This window comes from Bombus pascuorum, chromosome 14 (genome assembly GCF_905332965.1).
Source record: "Bombus pascuorum chromosome 14, iyBomPasc1.1, whole genome shotgun sequence".
Lineage (NCBI taxonomy): Eukaryota > Metazoa > Arthropoda > Insecta > Hymenoptera > Apidae > Bombus > Bombus pascuorum.
This window is the reverse complement of record NC_083501.1, coordinates 10,446,972-10,472,312: the sequence shown is the minus strand read 5'-3', so window position 1 is coordinate 10,472,312 and position 25,341 is coordinate 10,446,972. Positions and strand designations below refer to the sequence as shown.

The window sequence follows — 25,341 nt, the reverse complement described above, 5'->3', positions numbered from 1 at the left end:
ATAAATTTCTAAAGATCTCGAAAGCTTACATCAATTGTTTTCCCTAAATAAAATTTATATTATATACATATAGAACTACATAGTACTACATATATAATATATTTATTTTATTTATTATTTTATAAGTGTATTCTTCTTCTTATTATTATTATTATAATTACTGATTAGAATATTATTATTGATATAATATATGTAAGCAACACAAATATTAAATATAACAATCATTATGTATCATCGATTTCGTAACAATAGGCATACAATTATTTTGCCGGCCAAACGTTTCAAGTGAAAATACAACAGTAAATAGTAAAATGAAACAAACATATATTTTTTATATAAAGAATTTTAAACCTTTTATGTGTCTTTTATTTGAAATACGAAGATTTTTTATTAAGGAAGATGACATGAATTTTAATAGAAAAGGAAATATCGCCTGCGACCCTTTTCTGTCGGTATTATTGTTGACGTAATGTACACATTGCACAAAGTAGAGCAATCGGAACAAATTCACGGATAAATCGCGAAATCACTGATTAAATCACACACCGCAAACCCCGTTTTATCAATATAGGAAATACGGTATATAGAATAATATGCAAAGTATTTGATAAACAGCGATAACAAAGAACAATAAAAAGCAGCTTCTACTTGACGCACGTTGCATTCTAATCGATATACCAAGGCGCCAATTCGTTTCCTGATCAACCTACGCTCAAGAACTCGTCCCTAATGAGACGAAAAAAAAAAAAAAAAAGATTTTGATTAGATATCCCAGATAAAACATTCAATAACTGTGAAACAGAGTAAATATAACGGAAAAAAGATAAGAATAAAGTAAAACATGGAGGTGATACGATTGAAAGGAAAGATAATAATTCTAAGTATAAAATAGTATGTAGTTTCTTGAAGATACAGCGAATTTGTGTGGAAAAAAAAAGGAAAAAATGTAGTTTACAGAAAAGCGTGAATGAGGGGAAATAAATAACCTTGCATACATTATATTAGTAGGTATGTGAAAAGTAAGTAAGCGAAGATTTTTCCGTTCACAGTTCGCTTGGAATTGATTGCGATTTACGCAGAAGCACAAAAAAAATTATTTTAGGCTGAGGACAAGAATTTAGTAACAAATTCTTGTCATATGTAATAAATTCAGTCATTGTAAATTGAGTAAATATTCACTATTTTGCTGTGCATAGTATAAACTGTAAAAAATAGAGAAATAAGAATAATAGTATGATGCGAACAAAGGAGTAATCTCAAGTATATAAATATAAAAACGCAAGGAAGTTACTTTTACTAAAAATTAAAAACGAAACAACCTCTTGTTTAACGAAACGGTGCACGCAAAAATGCATGACACAGCTTAAAATTACACAACGCGTTCTAAAGCTTACCATAAAACAGAAGCAACCAAGAAAATAAAAAATAAGAGAGAATAAAAAGCGGCTCTAAAAGAGGCTAAACTGTCGTAAAAGTGAAAAGAAAACTTAATATTACTTGATAGGTAAAGAGAACGATCCTTTGTGTCTTATGAGAAAACCAATAAATCAAAGATGCAGATCGAAACGTCAAAAAAGGCAGGACAATTTCACGCAGCAGAGAAAGAACGTACGTATCATCGGCAGCGGCAGAGCAAGAGAGAAACGAATTTATCCAGTAGCGTAAGAAGAAAAAGGACAGTCACAGATCCATGGAGTGTGCACGAGCGAGGGAGGGAGAATAGAGAGAAAACAGGATAAAAAGAGAGATAGAAAAAGACACAGTGTTGGAAGAGCGAGAGGTATTGCATAAAGGATCGAGTGGAAGAGTGAGAGAAGAGGTTGAGTGAGTCAGTGATGGCGTACAGCAGCCAGGCCGAGCCCAGCTGTTCTTCGATCCCCTAACCTACGTCAGTTTATTTCAGCTACCAACACTACGTAGTCCTGAACGCGCTCTGTGCTCTTATGTACCCGTCGATACCTCGTTATCCCTCGATCTCCCGGTTTTATCGCCTTCCATTCATTAACGTTTTTTCATCGTAATTTTTTCGTTCCGATTCGTAATTTCACTGGCAGAACGAAGGAAGGAAGGAAAAGAAGAAGCCAAAGTGCGAACAACGTGAGATAAGAACGCTTTATTCGTATAAAACAGTGAATCGATTGTGAACGGTGCTCCATGCTCCCCGGAAATGGCGATGAAGCGACAGTGACGATTGAATCGTACTTGAAAACGAATCTCCCCTAACGATATATCGGTGCAAGCGTTCCATGGTATGGGAAAACATGCGCAACTCTGTCAGATCTCGTTATCTTGGTTTTTTGACGTATGAACCGCTTTGAACCGCGATACCTTTGCCTTCGAGTACTTTCGATCTCGTTCGAGCGAGAAAATAACGAATCGAACGCGACGTTCCAGCGAGTCGTGATTGTTCACGGGATAACGCGTATTTTCATGTCGAATCTAAGTGGTGCATGTTCACAGTGCAAAGGAGTCCTCGACAATCCCTGTAATTGAAAAGGAACCGAAATTTCTTTAACGAGCACAGATCGGTAAAGAAGAGACCGGTAGATTTCCTTGGGAAATAGCTTGGCAAAAGTAGAAACGCTCGTACGGAAATTGAAGAGGATGTATGTTTGAACAGAGGATTTGAATAGAATGGGCGATATTTTGGATTACGACCAATGATTCGAAAAATTCTGGAAATCTTTTTCGAAACGTCATATATTTGAAGAAAATCGAATGGCGAGATTTATCGAGGTAATTAGTGATTTTCTTTCGAGATCTACTAAATTGTTTAATTAAAATTCGCAAGAAATTGGAAGAGCAAACTACGATTTCGCGTGGTATCAAAATTCTTTTACGACAGTGAAAGCCTAAAGAAAGCGAGAGGTGCATTGGACAAACCATGCGTCTCTTGTATTTTTGGACAAATTTATTTGGGATCTAAGGACCGAATAAGGTAATGAAAAGTAAGATTAAGTAAGAGGTTGATATCGAGTTGAAATTTTCTTCGGAAGAAGTCGGACAGGAGAAGGAACAAAGCTGATTTTCCTTCTTTATCCCTCACCGCAAAAGGCGCGTCCGGTTGATTTGCGAAACGAATGGCAAAACGTGGGTCGTAAACGAGTCGAGTGGTACCGTGCAACTATAAATGGAACCTGTAATGCCAAACCATCGACTGTGTCACGAGGAAAATAACATTGCGAAGGGAAACGAAATTTTTAAAGAATCATGAATGAGAACAGAAATTCTTCCTAGATCAACTTCAGCTAGATATAATACTAAGAATTATAAAGCGTAATACCAAGTATAGAAGATTAAGTATACGGACAGATTGTTCCTTCGATAAGATAGCGTCCGAAATTCTACAAATTAGAATTCTAAGATTACTCAGCACCTTCCAAACGATCTATGTGATAAACGTTAACTATAACAAAAAATTTCGCATTTAAAGACAAAAATCACAATAAGAAGGGAAAAGAAAGTTCCTCGCACTGTATTCGGAAAAAGACTGTACTTGACAGGTACGTAACTACATTCCTAATTCCAGTTTCAAGATTTTACGATGCATAGCGATCACTGTGGATAACCGGTCCGTTTTATAAATCGTATCGTTCGATCGTTCTCTACACCAGCGTCAGAAGTGCAAAGAAAAAAATAGTTCCTCGCTCGACGACACATTCCACAAATTCTCAAGAGGTCAGCATACCAATTAAGACTCGTAGAAACGGTCTGTCGCTACGTTTTCAAGTAACGAAGCAAGAAGCAGTCGGACAAGCAACAAGTACAAACGAAACGGTACGTGAAAAATAATAATTAACCAAGCCGCGAAAAGGAACCGGCTGATGAAGGGGGCTCTTGGCGCAGTCGAGATGAGGTGCTGATGAAATGCCAGAGGGACATTTCGAAAATCTTTGCCTCGACGCATGCGTGCCGACGCACTCGACGTCCGATGGAACACGATGAAGCTGCCCCTCGGTGGATGAAGAAGGGTCGAGACCTGGAGAAGAGAGGTTTTCTGATGGTGTGCGTCGACGTCGGACCAGCCAGGTTACACCGGGCGCCGCGACGCGTCATTCCATCATTCTTTCGTGTTAACCTCTCGACTTAAACTTTCGATTTAACCTCTCGATTTCTCTGTCCAATCGAAGCTTCTTGATCGATCAGCTGATCACAGAATACGATAAATACGACAAAACAGAGAAAGGTGGAAAAACAATACGGGATATAATAAAATATCGGAGAAAAGAAAAGTTATGCCGGGTGAAAATAGGGAGAGGAGCTTAAGACAAACAACGTCTGGTGTAAGAGAGTTTTCCCCGTCAAAGACGAGCGAGTTCGAAGTAAGAACACGCGGCAGCTCGATGATCCCTCTTCCTCGTGCGATGCCACAGAACCCGAAGACCGTTAAAACAGAGAAGAATCGTCTAAGACTGATCATGGAGAACAACAGAGGGTTTATAGATACATCGGAGAAGGAACGAAGGATCAACATGGACGAGAATGAGATGGGCTATCGAGTGTCTGCCATCAGGGAGCCGACTACACCGCGATACTGCGACCTATCCTGCAACGTGTATCGATGTCCTGTACGAAAGGTGATTGGTGATTCTCCCCGTTTGAAGATTCTCCTTCTTCTCCTTTTCCTCCTTTTCTCTTTCCTTTGTCATCGATCATCGATGAAAATAGAAACTAGTAGGATTTACCATGGCATTGGGGTGAGAGTTACAACGTGTCAATTCCTTGTTTCGTGATTGGATAATAAGTGAACGTGGTCGGCTTTTACGGGTTTATTGTAGCTGAGGAAGAATATGACACGTTCCTGTTTTTAGCACGTTATTGAAAAATTTCTGGAGCGGACTAGGTGAATTTTATGATTCTTCCTTTTATAATGATCTTTCGTTATTCCTGAGATATCTGTTTAGCTTCCCAAGGTATTTTATCTGATTGTTCACTTTGGCTCTCTATCGAATTATATTAACCGCGTTGATTATATTGGTTCGTTTTTCGGAATGGTTTTTGTTTCGACGTTGATCTTTTAGCAATTATTTCACGCGAGTCTTGATTTTGTGTTTTATATCGAATTACGTTGGTGCGATTCATCGTTCCTTTTTTGTAATGATCTTTTATTTGGATTTTATGTTTCATTCGTAGTAATCTTCCATAAAATGTATTAAGTAATTACATATTGATTTTGGGTTTTGTATATATTTTATATATGTTCATAGAAATGATTATATTAATTCTCCATTATAATGATATAATGATTATATTAATTTTCCAATTTTTACTTTAAATTTTATCTTTGCTTAGTAACAGTTGTTTGTGAATTGCCTTTTTATTTCTCGATTCGTTTTATGCAATCGTCGATTTTGGATTTCTATCGAAATGAGATTTTATCAATATTCTTTGTATTTTGTATTTATTTTACGCAGCTAGTTTATGCCGAGATCAATACTTTATTAATAGTCTGATATCGGGTTGCTGATGCTTTTGTTACTGCATAATAAAGTTAAAATTTTCAGTAGTATTTTGGGAGTAGGATATCGTTTTTGGAAATATTGATCAAGGATAATGTCATTAAACATTTTTAAAGTAGATATGGTAATAATGCTCGACTTTATGTTTTCTTTCCAATATAGGGAAATTGATTTTGTCTAAATCAATTTTATATTAATCGATGATGAATTTATGGTATTGACAAATTCGTGAAAATTAATTGAAAATAATATTTCGATATTGTCAAGGTAGATTTACTGGTACTAACACTTTATTTAATACTTTTTTGTACTTTTTAATATAATATACTCCTTTTGATACCTTTTTACTATTCTATTTACTATTCTACTATTTATATTCTGGTATTCTACTTTCTACTGACTATTCTCGTTTATGTTAGTAAATTGGTTTTTAATTAGTTTATATTAATTGATATTAAATTTATAGCAACTAAAATATCAAACGGATATTATATCCGATTAAACATATTATCTTTGTAAATATTAATTTAAAATAATGTTATTCGATATCTTCAGAGTAAACTTCTCATTTTTATTTCTGATTTATTTCACAGTACCAAGAAATTGCTCTCGGACAGACACAAAGGAACGCTTAACGACATAATTTCGCCAAAAATGCGGTTTATCGTTTTCTTGCCTTGATTTCTTCGGTTATCGCTCATCGTCTCTAATTTGATGTATTAAATACATCGCATAGACAACGTTCCACTTGAAAATTTTCTGAACCACAGCTATTCACTTCTCTCACCCGTGAGTCACCGCTCTTTTAAGATTCGAACTGCTCTCTCAGAGTATTTTTCGCTTCACAAGGGATCTTCAATGAATCTACTTAAATCTTTCACCCGACAACGAGTTACGCTTATTGTCACACCTTTTGAAATGACAACGGGAAGATTGCGTCTTTTTCGCACAGCTGGTTAGCATGCTACGTTTTCTGTTTGAATTTCGTCTTCGAATCTTTCTTTGTACATAAATGTTTCAACAGAAATTTGTCTTTATTTATATACTCGTGAAAGTATTCGACACTTACCACAGAATTTTCTTAGGAACACATTATGTTCATTATGCAAACATTTTTTAAATTTTGTTAGCTGTATAATAAAATACGACTATCGCAATTATAATAGTAAAATTTGAAACCAATTCGAATATACGGAGTGAGACATCTAAGAATTTAAGCTTCTTTCGGGAATCATATGTTTTTCGATATATTAAGCGATACGGCACGAGAAAAACTATTAGTTTAATACATATTTTAACTTTTAATCTCTAAATCTTATCGTATGAAAGATAAGAAAAACGAATACAAAAGTTGTGCCTTACGTTTTTCCTTGTCTTTCATACGATAAGTTTTACGAACCATAAGTTAAAATATCTATTAAACTAATACTTTTTCGACATAAGTAGGTTAGTAATTTTTTATATAGAATCTCGAGCTGCATCGATCAATGTATTAAAGAATATATGATTCCATTTAAAAGAACGAAGTTGAACTACGCATAACCTTTCTCCTTCGTTCGCTCACCTACAAAAAATAACTGCATAACGTTAAAACATGTTCCCTTTGAAGCCATTCTTGAACTTTTATCTAGAACATTTTCCGACATAATTAATAGTATCGAAAATATTTCAGCTTAAACTCTTAGATGACTCACTCTCGTACGTACAAATTACACATACACTTCGTGAAAAATTAGTATACAGCATGAATAGTAGTTTTAACCATACAATTAATGATAAAGATTGTCTCATTATTCGCTACATATTGTGCTTATTAATGGATAATTGACTATCCAAATAATTTGGTGCACTTTCCGAAATCTGTACTTTCAATAAATATCTTGTAACAGTTGTAGCTTCTATACCATGTATGTATACTATGTATACTATGTGTACATGACGTGTTCTGGTAAAAAGGAATTAAACGTGTGAAAATCACTTTTCGAGATAAACGCGTTTAAAATTATGCCTTCGAAGAAATATTTAAAAAACACGAAATGAATTTGTGAAATGCCTTCACCTTTAAAAGAAACTCCTTATCAAGAAATATCCCATTCAAAATCGTTTAATCTTACTTTGCGATGTTCTCTCCTATCTATAGAAGATGTGAAAATATTTCTTCTATCATTAAAAGATGAAAATACTTTCTTATGTCTGCGCCCATTAAAAAACTATATTCTGGTCTAAACTAAAGTCTCTTGTATGAAGGGTATATAAATTGTAAGTGTAAAAACCCCCCACAATGGGATTCTACACCTTTGGATCGATAGAGATTTGTAAAAGTTTGTGCAAAATTGACTTCGATTTTAACATCATTTTGTAAAAGAACGGTTGAGTTGCCTTGAATCTTAGAGTTTCATTAATTTTATATTCATATAAAACTAATGTTGCTTATAATATATTTACATCTCGGATGAAGTTTACTATTGAATTGAATAATTACACCATTAGATTAAACGTGTTTTCCATTGCCTAAAATTAACACGTAATTTTCTTAAGAAACGTGGTCAAAATATGTTATGGAAATACAAATCCGGAACTGCTTAAGTGTTGACTTGAACAACGGTGGTGGCCATGCTGACGCGTAGGAACAGCTATTACATAGATTGAAAAAGAAAGAAAAAAAAGGAAAAAGTGTGATATATAATGGTATATCAGGTGTATACAGTAGCGGACAAAAGTTTAAGACGATGATTTGTAAACCGGATTACAAACATCTTATACGCATATTGTTCTTCTATTCGGTTTGTCTCTTTGGAATAACGTAGCTGTATGTTTGACCTTCGTAACCTCAGACAGTCAGTTGTTAAATACAAACAATGTAGGAGTTACAACAGTTAGTTACCGCCTAGCACTTGGAAACAGTGGACATTAGTTTAAGACGATCTGTGTAAAACGTGAGTACGAGTACAGTTTTTGAACATTTTGATTCTGGAATGTCAAAATCATTGTTTAGTGTACCTTTTATTGCTTAAAATTCATTTAGGTAGGAACAGACTATGGGTAAATCAAAGAATTTACTTGAAAACGAAAGGGAACAAATCGTAAGGCTGCGAAAGCAAAGTAAAACCTTCACCGAAATAGCAAATATAGTGAACAGGTCAGAAACAGCTTGTAAACAAGCTTGGTATAAATGTTTAAAGACAGGCATGTATTGCGATCAACCGAAAAACGGAAGACCACGGAAAACAACACCGAAAATGGATCGCCGGATTCATCGATTGAGCGAAAAGGATCGTTTTCGTAGTGCAAATAATATTGCTGCGGAGATAAACTATGAAAACGATACACAAATTAGTGCTAGAATTGTTAGGAGAAGATTAGAAGACTTTAACTTAAGAGGACGAAAACCCCAAAAGAAACCACTGCTGAGTTCTAGGAATCGAAAAAGACGACTTGCATTTGCTAAAGCTCATAAGCATTGGACAAGTGAAGATTGGCAAAAGGTATTGTTTTCTGACGAATCGAAATTCAATCGCGTCTGTTCTGACGGGATACGGTACGTTAGACGTCGAATTGGCGAAAGTTTGAAAACACAGTGCGTTTTAAAAACTCTTAAACATGGTGGTGGCAACGTTATGGTGTGGGCGTGTTTTTCTCGAAGCGGCCCTGGTCCGATATGTCGTATCAATGGAATTATGGACCGTTTTCAATACAAGGACATACTCAAGAACACAATGTTACCTTTTGCACGCAACAATATGAGTGATGATTTTATTTTTCAAAATGATAATGATCCGAAGCACACGGCTCGGGTTGTGAAACAGTTTTTTCAAGAAGAAAATATCACCGTGCTGCCGTGGCCGTCGCAATCACCAGACATTAACCCAATCGAGAATTTGTGAAGCATCATAAAAAAGACAGTACAAGGTTATAAACCGAAAAATTTAAATGAACTTTACTCTACGATTGAAACAGCCTGGAATAATATTACGGTAGATTAATATAAAAAATTAATAGATTCTATGCCAAGAAGATGTACCGAAGGGATAAGAAATAACGGATATTGAACAAAATATTGAATTTAAACAAAAATTGTGTATATTTTTTAACCAAAAATTAATATTTTTTGTATAGTCTTAAACTTTTGACCGACGAAATATTATACAGATTTCGTTCCTTTTTTATAACTTAGCTATTGAGCAAAATATCAAAATGAAATTTTTTTTCTAAGTGTACAAACAAATGTACAATTAGTTAATACCAAAAGTAGAACACCGTATTTATATTTTTTATGGAAAGTAAATCAATTATTTATTTCTTCCATTTCGTCTTAAACTTTTGTCCGCTACTGTATATGCAATAGATGCTGTTTACCCTGCATCTATTATATATATATATATATATATATATATATATATATATATATATAACCATATCGTAAATAAAGCGAGTCCAAAAACTAGTGGAACTCAGTGAAAAGTATTTGATCTTGAATTTCAAGGTTAAGGTCAATTTTGCACGGATTCCTTTTTACAAATCTCCACAGGTATAGAGGTGTGAAACTAATAGTAGTGATACTAGTTTCTGCACTTACTTTTTATACATACTGGATATAAAGATATTGACACAAATGTTGTAAACATTTAAACATACTGTAAACAAAGGGATTTATTTTTAATTTCTCAGCGATATGAATCTAAAAAGAACACAAAGAATCGAAATTGATAATTCCGTTTAGAATGTATGTAACAGAATGTATGCAACGTTGAATATCGTTAATTAAAACGACAATTAAATCATAAATTAGATTATACATCAAATGATTCATAAAGACGTCTTTTAATTTGATTATTCTACGTCTCTTTCAACGCATATCTCAATAACTTCTGATAACTCGTTGAACAAATTGATAGACGTGTTTCTTCCAGTGCAGACTCCACGAAAGCGCACAATGCAAATTACAGAATAATTCCTCTGTTATTTTTCTACGTTACCCCAGGCTATCTTACTATAAAGAATTTTAATTGTATTACAATTCGAAAGAATTTTACAATTACATCAGAGATTAATGCTAAGATGTAGTACTTAAAATAATGTTTACTTTTTTCTATATTTTACGTCGATTAATTATCATAGATCCGTATTGTTTCCTTAATTACTTAATAATAATAACAATTTATTTGTACTTAAAGTCTAGAGTCTATTACAAGGAAATAGTTGCATTCTTAGTACTTTCTTACACTATACTATATTGTTATTTTATTGTTTTATTTACTTAAATTATATGACTTAACTTTCTCTTAATGGTTAATATGTATCTATGCTAGTGTATACAATTGTGTATATATACCTATATACATATAGTATTGTATTGTATTGTGTACACCAACAATATGATATGCAAGGAGAAAAAATTTCAAAAAGGAAAAGACTCCTTCCAGATACTAATCATTAACAATAGGGAAGAAGCGAAAAACACTTTCGATTATATGCAACGGGTCATAAAAATATTGAAATTACAGTTAGATAAATAATAAATCTTGATATATATATATATATATATATATATATATATCAAGATTTATTATTTTATATTTATTATTATATTATATTATATATATATCTATTTGATATATTTTATTTTATATATATTATTTATATATATATAAAGATTTATGATATATATACACCACTGTGCTGTATACAAAAAGATAAATACACACTAAATATTAAGAAATATAATATAACGTATTAAAATAATAATAGAAATATATATATATATATATATATATATATATATATAGAAATATCATTTTCATATGTCAAGCTTTATTGTGCATCTAATTGTAAGTACAGTCTTCTGATCGTTATGGCTGATTGCACGTAATTGAAAATGTTTTTTACCTTTTCTCTGCTCTTAATGATTAGTATCTAGGGAAATCTTTTCTGTTTTGAACTTCTCTCTTCTTACATATCATATTACTGAAGACACACTGATATAACATGTTTCAAGGTTTCTTTCCTTCCTATGTTATATAGCTGGCACGTTCTGTGCCATTTATTTTTATTCTTTCCCCTTTCTCTCCTGATACACTAAATTCATGCCTTCCGGCTAGGCGTATTTGAGCAATTGTCCTGCTGTAAACTATTCGTAATATGTAATTTAGATATTCTTCTCTGTTTAATTCTGTTAGATTCTTTATATATTGATGTATCGGACAATAGCTTAAGCTCAATGCTTTATATCTCTGTCATCCAAAAATGCTGTAATTTCGATTGTATACTCCTTATACTGGCTACTTGGTGTGATACCTGCTTCTCTTCTTCCAATTCTAGTATTCCGGATTATTATAGCTCTGTTAGTTTTTCCTTTGATATTGTGTACCAATTGTACGTTTTGTGATTATTTCTGTTTTTACCTAAGCTTTTTAGTTCTTCAACATTTTGGATTCAACATTTTAAACATACTCGCTGAAATCTCCCATTTTTAATTACTTATAACCTTACGTTACAAGCAACGTTTTTAATAAACTGCTCACAATGTATTCTTGAATCTTTTGACTAAACTTGGTCAATATATTTTATGATCGAAAATGAAGAAAATAAAGTGAATTATAAATTCTTATTTAATCTTTATTTCATCTATTCTATAGGTTCTAATATAGAATAATATAAATCAGACAAGAAGCGATAGCTCATTCCAATAAATCAATAAATTATCAACTCAATCCAATAAATTAAGAAATTGCTGCAATTAGCGTACGATATGATGGCAAACGTTACAATCACCGGATAAAACAGTAGATAACTTTCAAAATGCAGCAATAAATGAAAATCCTCTGATAATTAAACTTTTATGTGTAAAGAAATTTATATATTTAATACTACATAAGTGCATGTTTATAATACGTAAAAAAATTTATTTTTGTATTTGTAATAAATTTTTGAACGATAGAATCTGTACATGGCATCACATAAGGAATTATATGTATATCTAAAAGATGAAAAATGAATTGAAATTTTTTATAGAAAGAAATGCTTTCTGAAACTCTTGCATGCTAATATGTCCTTTATATAATAGTAATAAACTTTTGTTTTAAAGTGTCATATTATATAGTATTTCGATAAATCTTTAAGCAATATTTTTTTTTATTTACTCTATTTCTTCTCGTAAGCAGTTTTAATGAAGTTTCATTTGAAAATATACTAGAACACCGTATATATGCAGTTTCGATGTCTTAAATGAATTAAAGTAGTTTAAACTGGGTGCTATAGCTTTACTGTGGCATATCGCGTACTTTCTTCATTACTTCTCACAATGATGCTATTTCGTCACAATACGTGGTACATTCGCTGGCTTTGTCGCTTTATTTCTTAGAATTAGACAAAGTAGGGCAAAGAAGAATACTCGGGAGATTTAATCCTGTCACGCTAGCACCGTGTTTAAAATAGTAGAAGATTCCTCGAGTGACCGCTCGAAAACAAAAGTCACAGCTTGGATTTACATTTATATCGAGATCTATGATTCCAATCGTAGAAATTTGTGGAATAATGGAAAATTTTATTTTGAGAATTAAGTTTGTATCGTATTTTGCAAAAGTAAGTTCTAAAGTAAAACATGATTGAAAACATATTAATATTCTTTATATATAAGGAAAATATTATTAATTTACGCGAATGTGAATTAAAATATTATAGGAATATAATGTTCTCTCTTTTCGTTTATAAACTGTCATAATTATTATAGTATTATCTAATATTATTTTCAAACTTCTCGATAAACAAATTTTTAACTGTTTTTACTGATATTTTATTCGAATTTAATTACAACTCATCACGTAATTTAAGCCATTTCAAACTTGCTGATTTGTAATTCTTTATGTGTGTTCTTTATCGTAAGTATTTATTTCACCATTAAATTTTTACAATGCTAAATTTTTTATAAATTATAATTTATATCTTAAAACTATTCATAGATGATTTCTTTATTTAAATATCCTAATAACTTTAAAGCCATTAAAAATATAGATATTTATCTCAGCGTATTCTGATTTTATATCACTATAGATTACTATAATTTGTCTAATTTTTGTGTTGTGGTTGGAACTTGAAAAAAATGGATTTATCTGTGAGTTATTAAGAGGTTAATTTCTCCTTTCGCTGATAACTTTGATAAGAAAGAAAGATTTCTTTGAACCTGAACGTTCAACGAGAAACGTGAAGTGTTCTGCTCGTATACGTGTTGCACGTGACTAAAATACACTTCCTTGCTTGGTCGTGTCAAAAATAAAAATAGCACTCGCAGAGCATTGATTCTGATGTTCTGGATTCGTCAAAAACAACAAATATACAAGTATAAAGATTTTCGACTAGAAATTAAAGATCTAAGAAACAAAACCTATAAAATTTGTAAATAAAAAAGATTCTCGGGAAAAATGAAAAATGAAAAATTTAGGTACACAAACTTCTGATTAAAAATTAACAGTATAGAAATACGTAATTTTCATTAAAAATGTAACTAGGAGATAAAAATCTACGGATAAAAGAGAAAGAAAATACCGTACAAGATCTTCGACTATAACTACAAAAACATGTTAGAGTTATAAAATTGTATAATATATATAGCTATGACAACTGTGACACTATATTTCTATATTGAATACTTGCCAAACATGTACCAAGGTTGCAAAAAACACAGTTTCGTTAATACTCGTCTTCGTAATCGAATTCCGCCAAGTTCATTATCACTCAGAAAGAAAGGCTCTCGCCTAGCATTCATTTCTCGTTTCCAGTAGGGAACCAGATGTGGGAAAATTTGATTTGATATCAGAATAAAACATATTATCTTAAAATAATAAGACGCCCCAACCAATTTATCATCTGCATTTTAAAAATAAGATACAATCGGGAATTGTAATTTTATTTTATGTCGAAATCAAAGAAATCATCTTTGAATAACTCTTTACTTCGCTTTAATTGTTCTTCAAGTATATTTGAGTAATAAACTATAAATCTAGATTATTTAAAAATTTGTACTTCTGACGTAATTAACGTAAGTTGTATCAGAAATTATTCAGGGAACTAGCTCGGAAAATATTTGTCTATCTAAAAAACCATACAAAATGTTATTCCATTTGATAGATAGAAATAGAAAATAATACAATAGATAGAAATAATTCAAAGGGAGATCATCTTGTTCAAACAAATTAATGTATAAATATTCCGTAGTATCATTTAACCAAATAAGATGATCATTTTACCCCATTTATAGTATAGCTCGAGAGAGACTCTGGCTAGCTATCCAATGTATCATTATTGTAAATTTCACATATTGAATGTTATTATATCTATATAGCTGAATTATTAATATTTTTTTTACAAAAAACTACAAGTATAACCTTTTTGATACCAAAAATGCAAGAAATCTTAATGACAAGTAAATAATTATTCTCTAAATCGTTCATTCTGGATATTTCATCATAGTTTTACAGTTTAAAAGGATTAGGCTTTATCTCCTCAATATATATTAATAACTTTTCAAATATTTCATTTAACCCTGCCACGATTCTCGAATTTTCATATTTCAATCCCGCTTTACTTTCAACAAACAAAAAGTACCTGTAATGTCTTAGGAAGCTGTTGAGTATAAAATTGAAGGAGAAAATTATGCATAGCGATAAGATTTTTTCATATTTAAAAATTTAAAATTTTAAACTGTTAAGATACTTTTTACTGTTAGAAAAATATAATTGGATTGTAAGTTATAAATGAAGGAAAGAATGTAGCAGGATTAAATAACATGTACGTGTGTAACACCACAAGTCTCGTGAAACACCGAAATCACCAAAGTTCATCGACATCAACGTACAAAGCTGTCTGTACGATTTTTATTCGCATTCTTCGTTTCTTCTTGTGCTCCATCTTCTTCTTCCTAAAGCGGCCATCTTTATCTAATTCCTCAACCATGCAGATACTAACGTAACGGCACACAATTGTATGAATCAGAACTCGATTTACAGGTATATCCGAGTTTTGATCACCGGTTCAATTGTAAAAATAGTTGTCTATTCTGCGATAAACGGTTTACGTGATTATTTGATACTCACAGACACGGTCCGCAAGGGCTCTGTATCCTTAGCAGTTTATTTACATGGGAACTAGAGACTTATCTTTCCAATGACAGAGTAAGATGGCCGGATAAGAAGCAGGCAGGCGAAAGGAAGCGAAGGTTCCAGGGTGAAAGCTAGATAAATTTCTTGGTTACTCTTGTCTACTATTATTTAGTCTTTTTATTCGAAGGATTCCACTAGCGAAAAGTAGCTGGGAATTACTGGTGAAACTTCATTCGTGGTTTTAATTTGGATCTGAGCCGGAAGTCGAGGAATATTGCGCTCGAAAACGCGTTTGCTTCAAGGAGATTATAGTATTGAGAGAATTATTTGAAGTAAGAGTAAAACAATTATGGATAATTAAAGAAAGTTGGAATTATCAACAGTTAAATAATAAACTATAGTAGAGACGAAAATAGACGGTTTGATTATATTTTTAAAGAAATTGCAAGATTGAAAGAATTCTTTAGAGTAAAACTATTAAGGTGATTTTAATAAAAGATTTGTAGGTAATTAATAAGATTTTAATCAATTATCGATGATAAAATACTGTAATCAGATATCAGTGAAATTGTAAGATTGAGAGAATTGTTTAGAACAAGAGTATTAAGGTGATTTTAATGAAAGATTTTGTGAGTAATTAACAAAATTTGTTGTTAATGCTGTTACAATCATAAGTAAGTAATTACCAATAATGCGATTTTACTAAAAGCTTACAAGAATGGAACTCAACATGATAATAATTTTATAAAAGTAATAGACAATTGTAGAAAATAAAAAAAAATCTACCACTGATTAATTAACTAAACTACGGATATTTATACATTTATGAGAAAGTTAAATATGTAAAAATGCACATAATATACACGAGTCTACAACTTGTTTAAAATAAAATACTCGTTATAATATTTAGAAAATGAAACAAAGATGTATTTGATTTCTATTCTTTTATTTATACGTATTCGTATAAATCAGAATTGGCATACACACATACAGTCTATTAATTACCAACAGATAGCCGTTCACTTTCACCTTATATGTACACATATTGAAAAAGCCGGATTACTTGTAAAATAACCTGATAGTGAAGTAGATATTAAAATACCGGATTTCCTGTGTCACTCTTATGTTCTATTAATATTTCTTCTTTTCATCCAAAGAATTTCATGATTAGAAGTCACGAAGAATCCTCAAGACCTTCTTGTATAATTTTCTTAATACTATTTGTGAAATTTTACAAATCTCAAATTATGAAGTATTAGTATCAATAAATACCCTTGCACATTGTGGCAATAATAATAAGTTTAATAATAATAACTTAATAATAAGTTTAATAATCAAACTAATAAATTTTTACAAATAGATCTTACAATTATTAATTTTAAAATTTTAAAATTAATAAAAATCATTATTGCTAGTTATTTGAAGATTATTACCGTGTATTAATTTACATTGGTAGCAATGCAATAATACGATATAATAATAGAGTATTGAAGAAAGGAAATACCTAATACTTATAAAGCATAGATATATCACTCTGTACTATAATAATAATAATAATTAATTATAATTATAATAATATAAAAATAAGATAATATTACTTTTTATTAACATCATAGTAAACTCTTAACTAACACGTAAGAATCTAATTTCTATTTTTCTTCTACTTGAAATTTCATGAAAAAATGTCTCAGCACTATGTAATTAAAGTTCTTAATAGAATAAATCTTTTTCGGTCTAAGATAAACGATATAAATGTATTTCGAAAATCACACTGATGATAACAAACAACTTGAAGATGTTTAAAGGGGTAAATGAAACGAAAATGTAAAATTGAGGCTAACGTCTGAATGTGCTTGCTGTGAATCACAAGCCAATTAAGAATGATTCACCATCGTCGGTGGAACGTCAATTTCTTACTTAATATGCACAAGTTACGAGATGAGTAATAACTCACAATTTGACGATAGCGGAGTTACATTGAATGAGAATTTTCTCCTATACGGAAAATTGTCGCCTGCAGAATGGAATTTTGTATCGTGCACAATTTTAGAAAACTCCATACACGAGGAAACTAATATACGCTCGTTACGTTTATTTGCTATCGTTCGCAGTAAACGAGTTTATAACTCGATGAAAGTCAGTGGTTTAGTACATATTAAAGTTTTTCCGTCTCACGATAAAATAGTGCGTAAAACGAATAAATGATTTTAATGAACAGCGGGACGTTTATTAATTTAATAAATATATAATTGATCCACCGATAATTAATCGAGCCAGAAAAGGATCGATTAATTCTTCCTACGCTTCTTTCTATATCTATTTTTATACTTTGACTTTCATGTTTATTTTCTCTTTTGAATTTTCTTCTTTCTATTTTCTTCTTTCTTCTATCTATCTATCTATCTAGATGTGTAATAATGACTATAAGTAAACTCATATAAGTAAACTTATTCGTTTTACGCACTATTTTATCGTGATAAATAACGTGAAGATGATAAATCATAACATAACATGATGTGATGCAATACAATAGTATATTGGTAAATATGAGTAAATAATCTTTAAATTGATATCATATGATATTGAATATAGGATTTTTAAATTAACACTTTAATTCAAGCATACTGTAATAAGGATTGCGAGGCGTAATCAAATATTTTTTTGAAGAATACAGAAAAAAAAATAAAATTCACAATTTATTATATTACCATTTATAATTTCTTGACGTATAAGTAATCTAATACTGCATTAAATTATTCCACTTTCACAACTATTCTGTTTATGACTAACTCTAGATACTTGATTTAAATGACCATGTTTTATGTAAAAATCAGCTGATAAAAATCGTTACACTGCTCGACTCTCCGCGTTCACATCAGAAATTTTAACAGTCTGTGAAAATCAGGAAAACCAGAATCGTAGCCATAAACCATAAGAGAAACCCCCGACTATAAAATTATTTTCACCAACCGACTCTCCCATTTACGTTTCTTACGTAGATATTGTTTGAATCACCTAACGCAAAATTCTACCTTGAACCGTAACTTACCAATGGTTTCGAAGCAATTTACATAATCTCATCTAATCAGTTTCTTATGAACTTCTCTATTAACGACCAGCTGTACTTTAACAATCTTTAGTGCCATCTTCAAACACATCTACAATTAACTCATTATAATTTAACGTGATTCTAAGATCGTGCTTGAAACAACGTTACGCGTGGTTACTCGTGTTACCAGCGTACTCATTGTTCTTGAACTTCTCGAATGTTGGAGAAAACTGAGTGAAAGTGGCAAAATTCCTCCACAATACTTATTCTCTGCCGATCTGCTCTCATTGTTATTTCTTTTAAAGGTCTGTCAGATTTATAACATTTTCTCTCTTTTCAACACCTTGTAAAATGGCTATTTTGCAATTATTGCTATGATTTTTAGTTGTTTGTTTTTGTAATTATTCAACTGAAGCGAGCTGTGGGTGAATTGTAATCAATACTACTTTTTAATTACTTTGATCTTTAATTACGTTTAATACATATGATCTTTAACGATTTTTTCTCATTATCATTCAATTTATTTCTTGAATTTGCATGGCGTTTAGTTTTCTCTCTCACTTCTTCTATTTTTTTTTAAATTTTAATTCTATTATTAATATTAATAATTAATTAACAATTAAAAATAATTAATATTAATATTTGCTCAACTCCTTTTCTATGAGTTTGATAGAATTCTGTGCTGTTTTCTCAATATTTTATTGTTATTGAACATTTGACGTACTATGTACAATGTATGTATTTCAAATTCGCTTCCATTTTGATGCATTTGATGCAAAGTCATCAATCTCGTAGTATTAACATATTTAGCACATGATCATAAATCTATTGCCCTATTAAGTATGTGTCTTCTATCGATCACAATTTACTATGATTCAAATTTTGTGAGCTATTTAAGGGAACAATTTTAATCTTCTTTTACTAATATCTAGGAAATACAAATTTCCTCGGTTTCGTACGATGCCTTAGATACCATATTCAGAAAGTTGTGAAATAGATTTTTACAAATTTTTTAATATCCTGAAATATTTCGATATTTAGAACATTGCAAAATCTCTGTTTCTCGATTAAATACTTACTTTTCTATTTATTAACTTTGCGGGTAATTATTTACATCAAGGCATACCTCACCGATTTTGATGACTTTGAGATATGTTATCAAGATTATTCCGTGTAACTTTTCCCTATACATGTTACCGCTGCTTAACCTTAATTTCCGACATACTCAACAAATACTTCAATTAAGTTTAATTTTTATTACACTTCATTCTAGCATATAAGTGGCCCCATTCTTGTATAACCTCAACGTAAACCTGACTCTAATATAAAAAATTAATCATCCTTAGTATAAATGGGAAAGTTAATGGGTTGTAGGTTGGATTAGATTAATATCCGGTCGCCGTGAGGCTACTCTAGCATAACTCCGTTTTTATTTCATTCAATTTTGTAAATGTATCGTAAATCCGATTACTACCATTTACTTTTACGTATATATATTATCAAACATACTTCTGTGTGTAACTCACGAATTAAGATCGTGTGTGATTGTCACCAGGTTGCGTGTTGGAACATACATATATACATTATTTGATCACTTGAAGATCAAAAGAAAATGTAGCATTCTGTATATCAATGATTCATCGAAAATTATTTCATGTCAGCATTGCTGGTCGTCTAATGACGACCGGGTACTAATTTAGTTCAACTCATAACCCATTACTTTTTCTTCTTTATTTATATAATATTAAAAATGGCTATCTCTCTCATCAATAAGTTAGTTTAGGTTGGACTATATGTAAGTATAAAAGTGCGGTCGACTTCAGAATAAAGTATAATCGTATCTAACCTAAGTTCAAATAAAGATTTTTACGAATATCAATGAATAATGCGGTAACATGTATAGAAAAAAGTGTTCAGAATGATGATCTGAACGTATTTCAAGATTATGAAAATCACTGAGGCGTGCCCTAAAATAAATAATCATCACTCTGCGTAGGCAACCTCAAATGGGCTCGAATGAAATTTTATTCGTGATTTTCTTCAAAGTGAATTTTTATTCTTCCCGAAAAACCATTGAAACGATTATATAATATACGAAAAACTTAAATTAATATTTCAGAATTGCCAGATATTTTAAGAACTTAGAATAGTAAGAAAAAGATAGGCATGAGTATCAACGACATAGTCTGTCCGTAAAAGAAACGGAGATAGCCTTGTCTGTAAAAAACTAATATTTGTGGAATGCAAATTTCTTTGATTTTGTACAAGATCACAAATACCTTGTTTACAATATTGTGGAGTACACATAAGCAAATTCTTACAACCTGATAAGAGATACCGTGGTTCTAAGTTCGTGGTACAAGCAAAGTTAGAGAAATTCTATGGTTCAGAATAAGAAGAAGATCAAGAATAAAAAATTGAATTTGAAAACTTGTATGTGTGTTTGACTCATACCTGATTGAAAAAGAACGGATAATTGGCAGAAAGTTAATCTACATATATTCGAAAATGCATAATAAAACTTCTTCAATCGAAGCCTTGTTTTTGAGAAAATTGAATTTGAAAACGTCGAATATGTGTGTGCCAGGTTAGTTTATAAAGAATAACAATTTTTCCTAAAGGAAGCTTTAAACATAAAAATGTTATTCTATATACTATCACCGACTGCGTTATCGATTTATTTTCGCATGTAGGATAACCTTCATGTTATATAGGATAGTAGAGATTTACGATATGATATATCTATTAAAAAGGCTCGTGTACAAGTATGCTTCAATATCCATATCTTAATCTATATATATATGTTCAGTACATAGGTATCCGTGCATTATTTCACGGGTATCCAAATGTACGTGTATTAATAAATCCATATTTTGATTCTCGTGATTTTTCTCCATATTATTCCAGTAAATATATCGAAATATTCTTTCATTAATTTCGCAATCTCCTAGATTTCTCGGATATCCATATATTTAGAGTCACGCGAATTAAAATACGGATATTTTGATATACATGTATTATATATATATAAACATACGTGAAATAGGAATTTCCAACAATTACGTAATTGGGAAATAGGTAAATTCACATATACTTGACGCGTTTTCAAACTCGACTTTTTCAAAGATGAAGCCACCAATGATATTGGCCCAACAATAGAATATTCCTAACTCCAGTTGTGCCACCTATGAAGGCTCACCTATTTCCATATTTAGAACACTGAAAAATCTGTATCGTGCGGATAATTTAGTGTTTGACTTTCTGCATAGTATTTAAATTCCTCTGATTCTGCAGAATATCGCGAATACCATTTTTAGAACATCGTGCAATCCGCAAATTCCTGCACTCTCATAGAATATCTCGATACCCAGATCATCGCAACAACTCTGGTTCCTTCTCTATTAAGTATTTAACTCTTTTGCCGTCATTAATATGGACGCGACATAAATTCCTCCGGATCCGTAAGATGTTCCGGCTGGCATTTTCAGGGCCTGGCAAGTTGCGATAGCGATGACCTTTCGTTGGCCCGGAACGTGGCGGGTTAATTGTTTGTTGTACGCAGTGGTACGTTTCGTGACAGTATCTAATGGAACGGCGCAGCGCGGCGTTTAAATCTCGATCACGTCGTAATGACGAGCTCGGGAAGCTCGAGAAGAACGTCCATGAACCTGGAGAGAAAGTACAACCAATCGAAATTGCCGGGTCTTTCAATGGGAATTCGAGCAATACCGCTTTCCCCGGCTATGTTTGTTTGATTTGCTTAAAGAGAGCGAAACTGTGAGGAAACGAATGCGGCTGCCAGGCCTAAATTGAGTAGGATAAAAATGAATGAACCCTTTGGAATACACGAAAGTAATAATTCCCGGCTGGATGGTGCTAAGCCAGACAATATCGTACGGTTGCTCTCAATTTTTGGACCGGTTTCAAACGTTTTGTATCGGAATGAACTGTTTGGCTAGTGAAAACTTCCATATCTTTTATGTAGTTCGTTATTTTTCTTCCTTTCTCTTTTTTTTTTTTTTTTTGTAGAGAGAGAAAGAGGTAGGAAACAGTCAGCATAGATTTGATATTGTGATTCGTAAAAAAATAAAAATGTAGTCAGTCACGAAGCTCTATAAATATACAGGGTATTCTAAAATTGTGATACGCTGGTCGGGTGCTAATTCTACATGCAAAAACAAATCGAAAAAAATAGAAAAATATTTTTCCACTTAAGACTTCGTTTGGCTTTGAAAAAAATTAGTTTCAAAATCCATCATTAACCGTATCCGTGTATTAACTTTTCACAATATCAATCCTTTTTATCACTTTCTTTCATTCTGTACTTAATTTGAATTGTTTCAAAATATTACAATAATATTCAAAATATTACATAATGTATAAAAATATTATATATAAGATTGGTACTATTTAAAAATCATTTTCGTAACTTAACGAGTGCTCGAAATGTTGACCGTGTTGTTTGCTCTTTGAAGTAAATTATTATGCACTGTTTGTAATGAATTATGCATATTTTTTAAATCTCCAAACGCCAAAATACTGTTTGTTTTTAATTCCTCAAAGCTATTATTATGCTTTGAGACATTAAAAAAGTAAATAAAGGTAATAGTGCAGATTGACGTCATGGAGATAAAAGTACTAGGAAAAAAGTAATAGGAAGAAAATCGCGACATAAGCCATGTTTAATAATGTTTAATAATAAAGCTAATGTACGCTTAGCTGACAGATTTTCAAACCTATCTTTCTCGACAACGAATCCTTAAATGAAAAAATATACACCTTGTATGTTCAGTTATCGAAGATTGTGTATCTAACTTATCAAAGGTATTATAGACGCGTATGTATATCTAAATGTATATTTGTTAGTAAAACACCTTATTTAGTACAGAGTTGTATTAAAAATATGTGGCAAATTAATTAAATTTCTGTAAATTTCGACCATATTACCTACGTTTTTATAATTTATACTAGAATGTTTTTAATAATATTTCAACTACATTAAATATTACCAATAATTAAAATAAGTAACTTTTTAAATAATTTATATTGAAATAATTATACTTTTGGTATTATATCCTAAAGACGTAAATATTAATACTACTGCAATAAAATATTTAATTAGAATGAGATTAATTTTCATGGAAAGGATACTGAATGATTAAAAGGTGATTCATTATATGTTAACGTTTGATATCTGAGATATTCATTCAAAGAATTCTTATAGTCTACACATATGAATGTATTTTTAGCATAGGCAATTGTGAGTGACACTGCGTTTGCTCATTACTTTTGTCCGCACGAAGATGTTACATGATAAGAACGCACTGCCTACGTTTCGTTATATAACAATCTATGTCCTGAAACGTATACTAATTGTCATTATACATTATACATGTAGTATATATATATATATGTATAATTCACTTTCTTACAATTTCACTTGAAATTTTTTAAATCATATATTATATGATAAATTGGTATAATAAAATCTTATGTCCTCTTTTGTTTGTCTTTTATGTCGTCTTGACATCTTCATTTTCTCTCACGTTTTAAGTTTCGTATACAATGATTTCGGTACCATAAAATCATCGCAATTTATCAAACTTCACTTATTGTAGTTACTATAATGTAGTACACAAAATGTACACCTACCATACGCACTTACAAATTGCTTTGCATTCTTATGTTTTTAATCTTACATATCGCAATCTTATTATTAGTATTATCTTAGTACGATATCTTATTATAATTATTACAAAATCTGTTCGACCGCTCCGCGGGAAGACACGTTTAACATCGTATAACGAGAGTCGTAAATTCTCGTTACGATACGATGATCGACGCCACGAATCAACCGATCTCTTATTTCAGTTAAGATAATAGGGATGGTTGAATGATTATAACACTTAAGTTTATGAGTTTAATATACTCTTTATTTCTAACAACGTTTAAGAATGCGATTGATGCGTATACAAGTGTTTTCAGCGAAGAGTTAAGAGCAAGTTGAAATGTATTCTGTTCGAAGGGATGATAGCGAGTAAAGTGTTTGTAGCAATTAAGGGCCTTGGCAGAAAGGTAAAAAGTTGAATTTTATAACTATTCTTTAGGATTATTACGGGTCCGAGGTAATATACTTATACAAATGATGGCCATCTTAACCGAGGGATTATGGTTTATGGACAAAAAGCAAAAAATTCAGAGCCAAAAATTCAAACTTATTTTACAATTAAAAAAAAATTAAATGAGAATCTAAGAAAGCTACAAGTATGTAGCAGAATAAACTTATACCTATGAAACGTCTAATATATAATTTTATTAAAATAGCCTGATATATTAGACTCATTATATACTGACTTATGCAATATCGAACCAGAATATTATGCTAACTCGTACCGCCTTGTACCATTCGAAGGAACGACTACATTCCTAAGTCATACAGTCAATCAAATTTCAATCATTAATGGCTAAATGGTAAATTATTAGGCGTAAAATATTTAATAAATGGAAAAAAATCTTTGACAATATCATCATTGCCACGAAAGAAATGAGTGAAAATAAGGTTGATAACATCTTCATAAAAATTCCAAACGTTTGCATTACATCTTGTTACTCAATTCTTCGCAATCTGACTTTTAAATCGAATATTTTATCCAATATTACGCTTATTCTTGGCTGACTTACAACTAACGTGTATCTGAAAAATTCTCTAGAATTACAAATATCAATATCTACATCGTAC

General features: G+C 31.3%; 1 protein-coding gene and 1 long non-coding RNA gene across 7 annotated transcripts in view; one reads left to right on the top strand and one right to left on the bottom strand.

The window, feature by feature from the left end:
- LOC132914029 (uncharacterized) overlaps positions 1-25,341 on the top strand; it is an 87,093-nt gene that overhangs the window by 46,218 nt on the left and 15,534 nt on the right. The window contains exon 1 of one of the 6 annotated variants that reach the window (XM_060972794.1): positions 4,208-4,577. The exons of the other annotated variants lie outside the window; for them this stretch is intronic. Within the exon in view, the coding sequence (XP_060828777.1) occupies positions 4,236-4,577 (342 nt within the window). The 5' untranslated portion in view covers positions 4,208-4,235. Of the gene's footprint in view, positions 1-4,207; positions 4,578-25,341 lie in introns of those variants that run through there. 6 annotated transcript variants of the gene reach the window in all.
- On the bottom strand, positions 434-2,271 carry LOC132914036 (uncharacterized). The gene is made up of 2 exons (XR_009659503.1): positions 1,498-2,271; positions 434-726 (listed from the first exon to the last, which is right to left on the bottom strand). It is a non-coding gene; the product is annotated as an uncharacterized LOC132914036 (long non-coding RNA).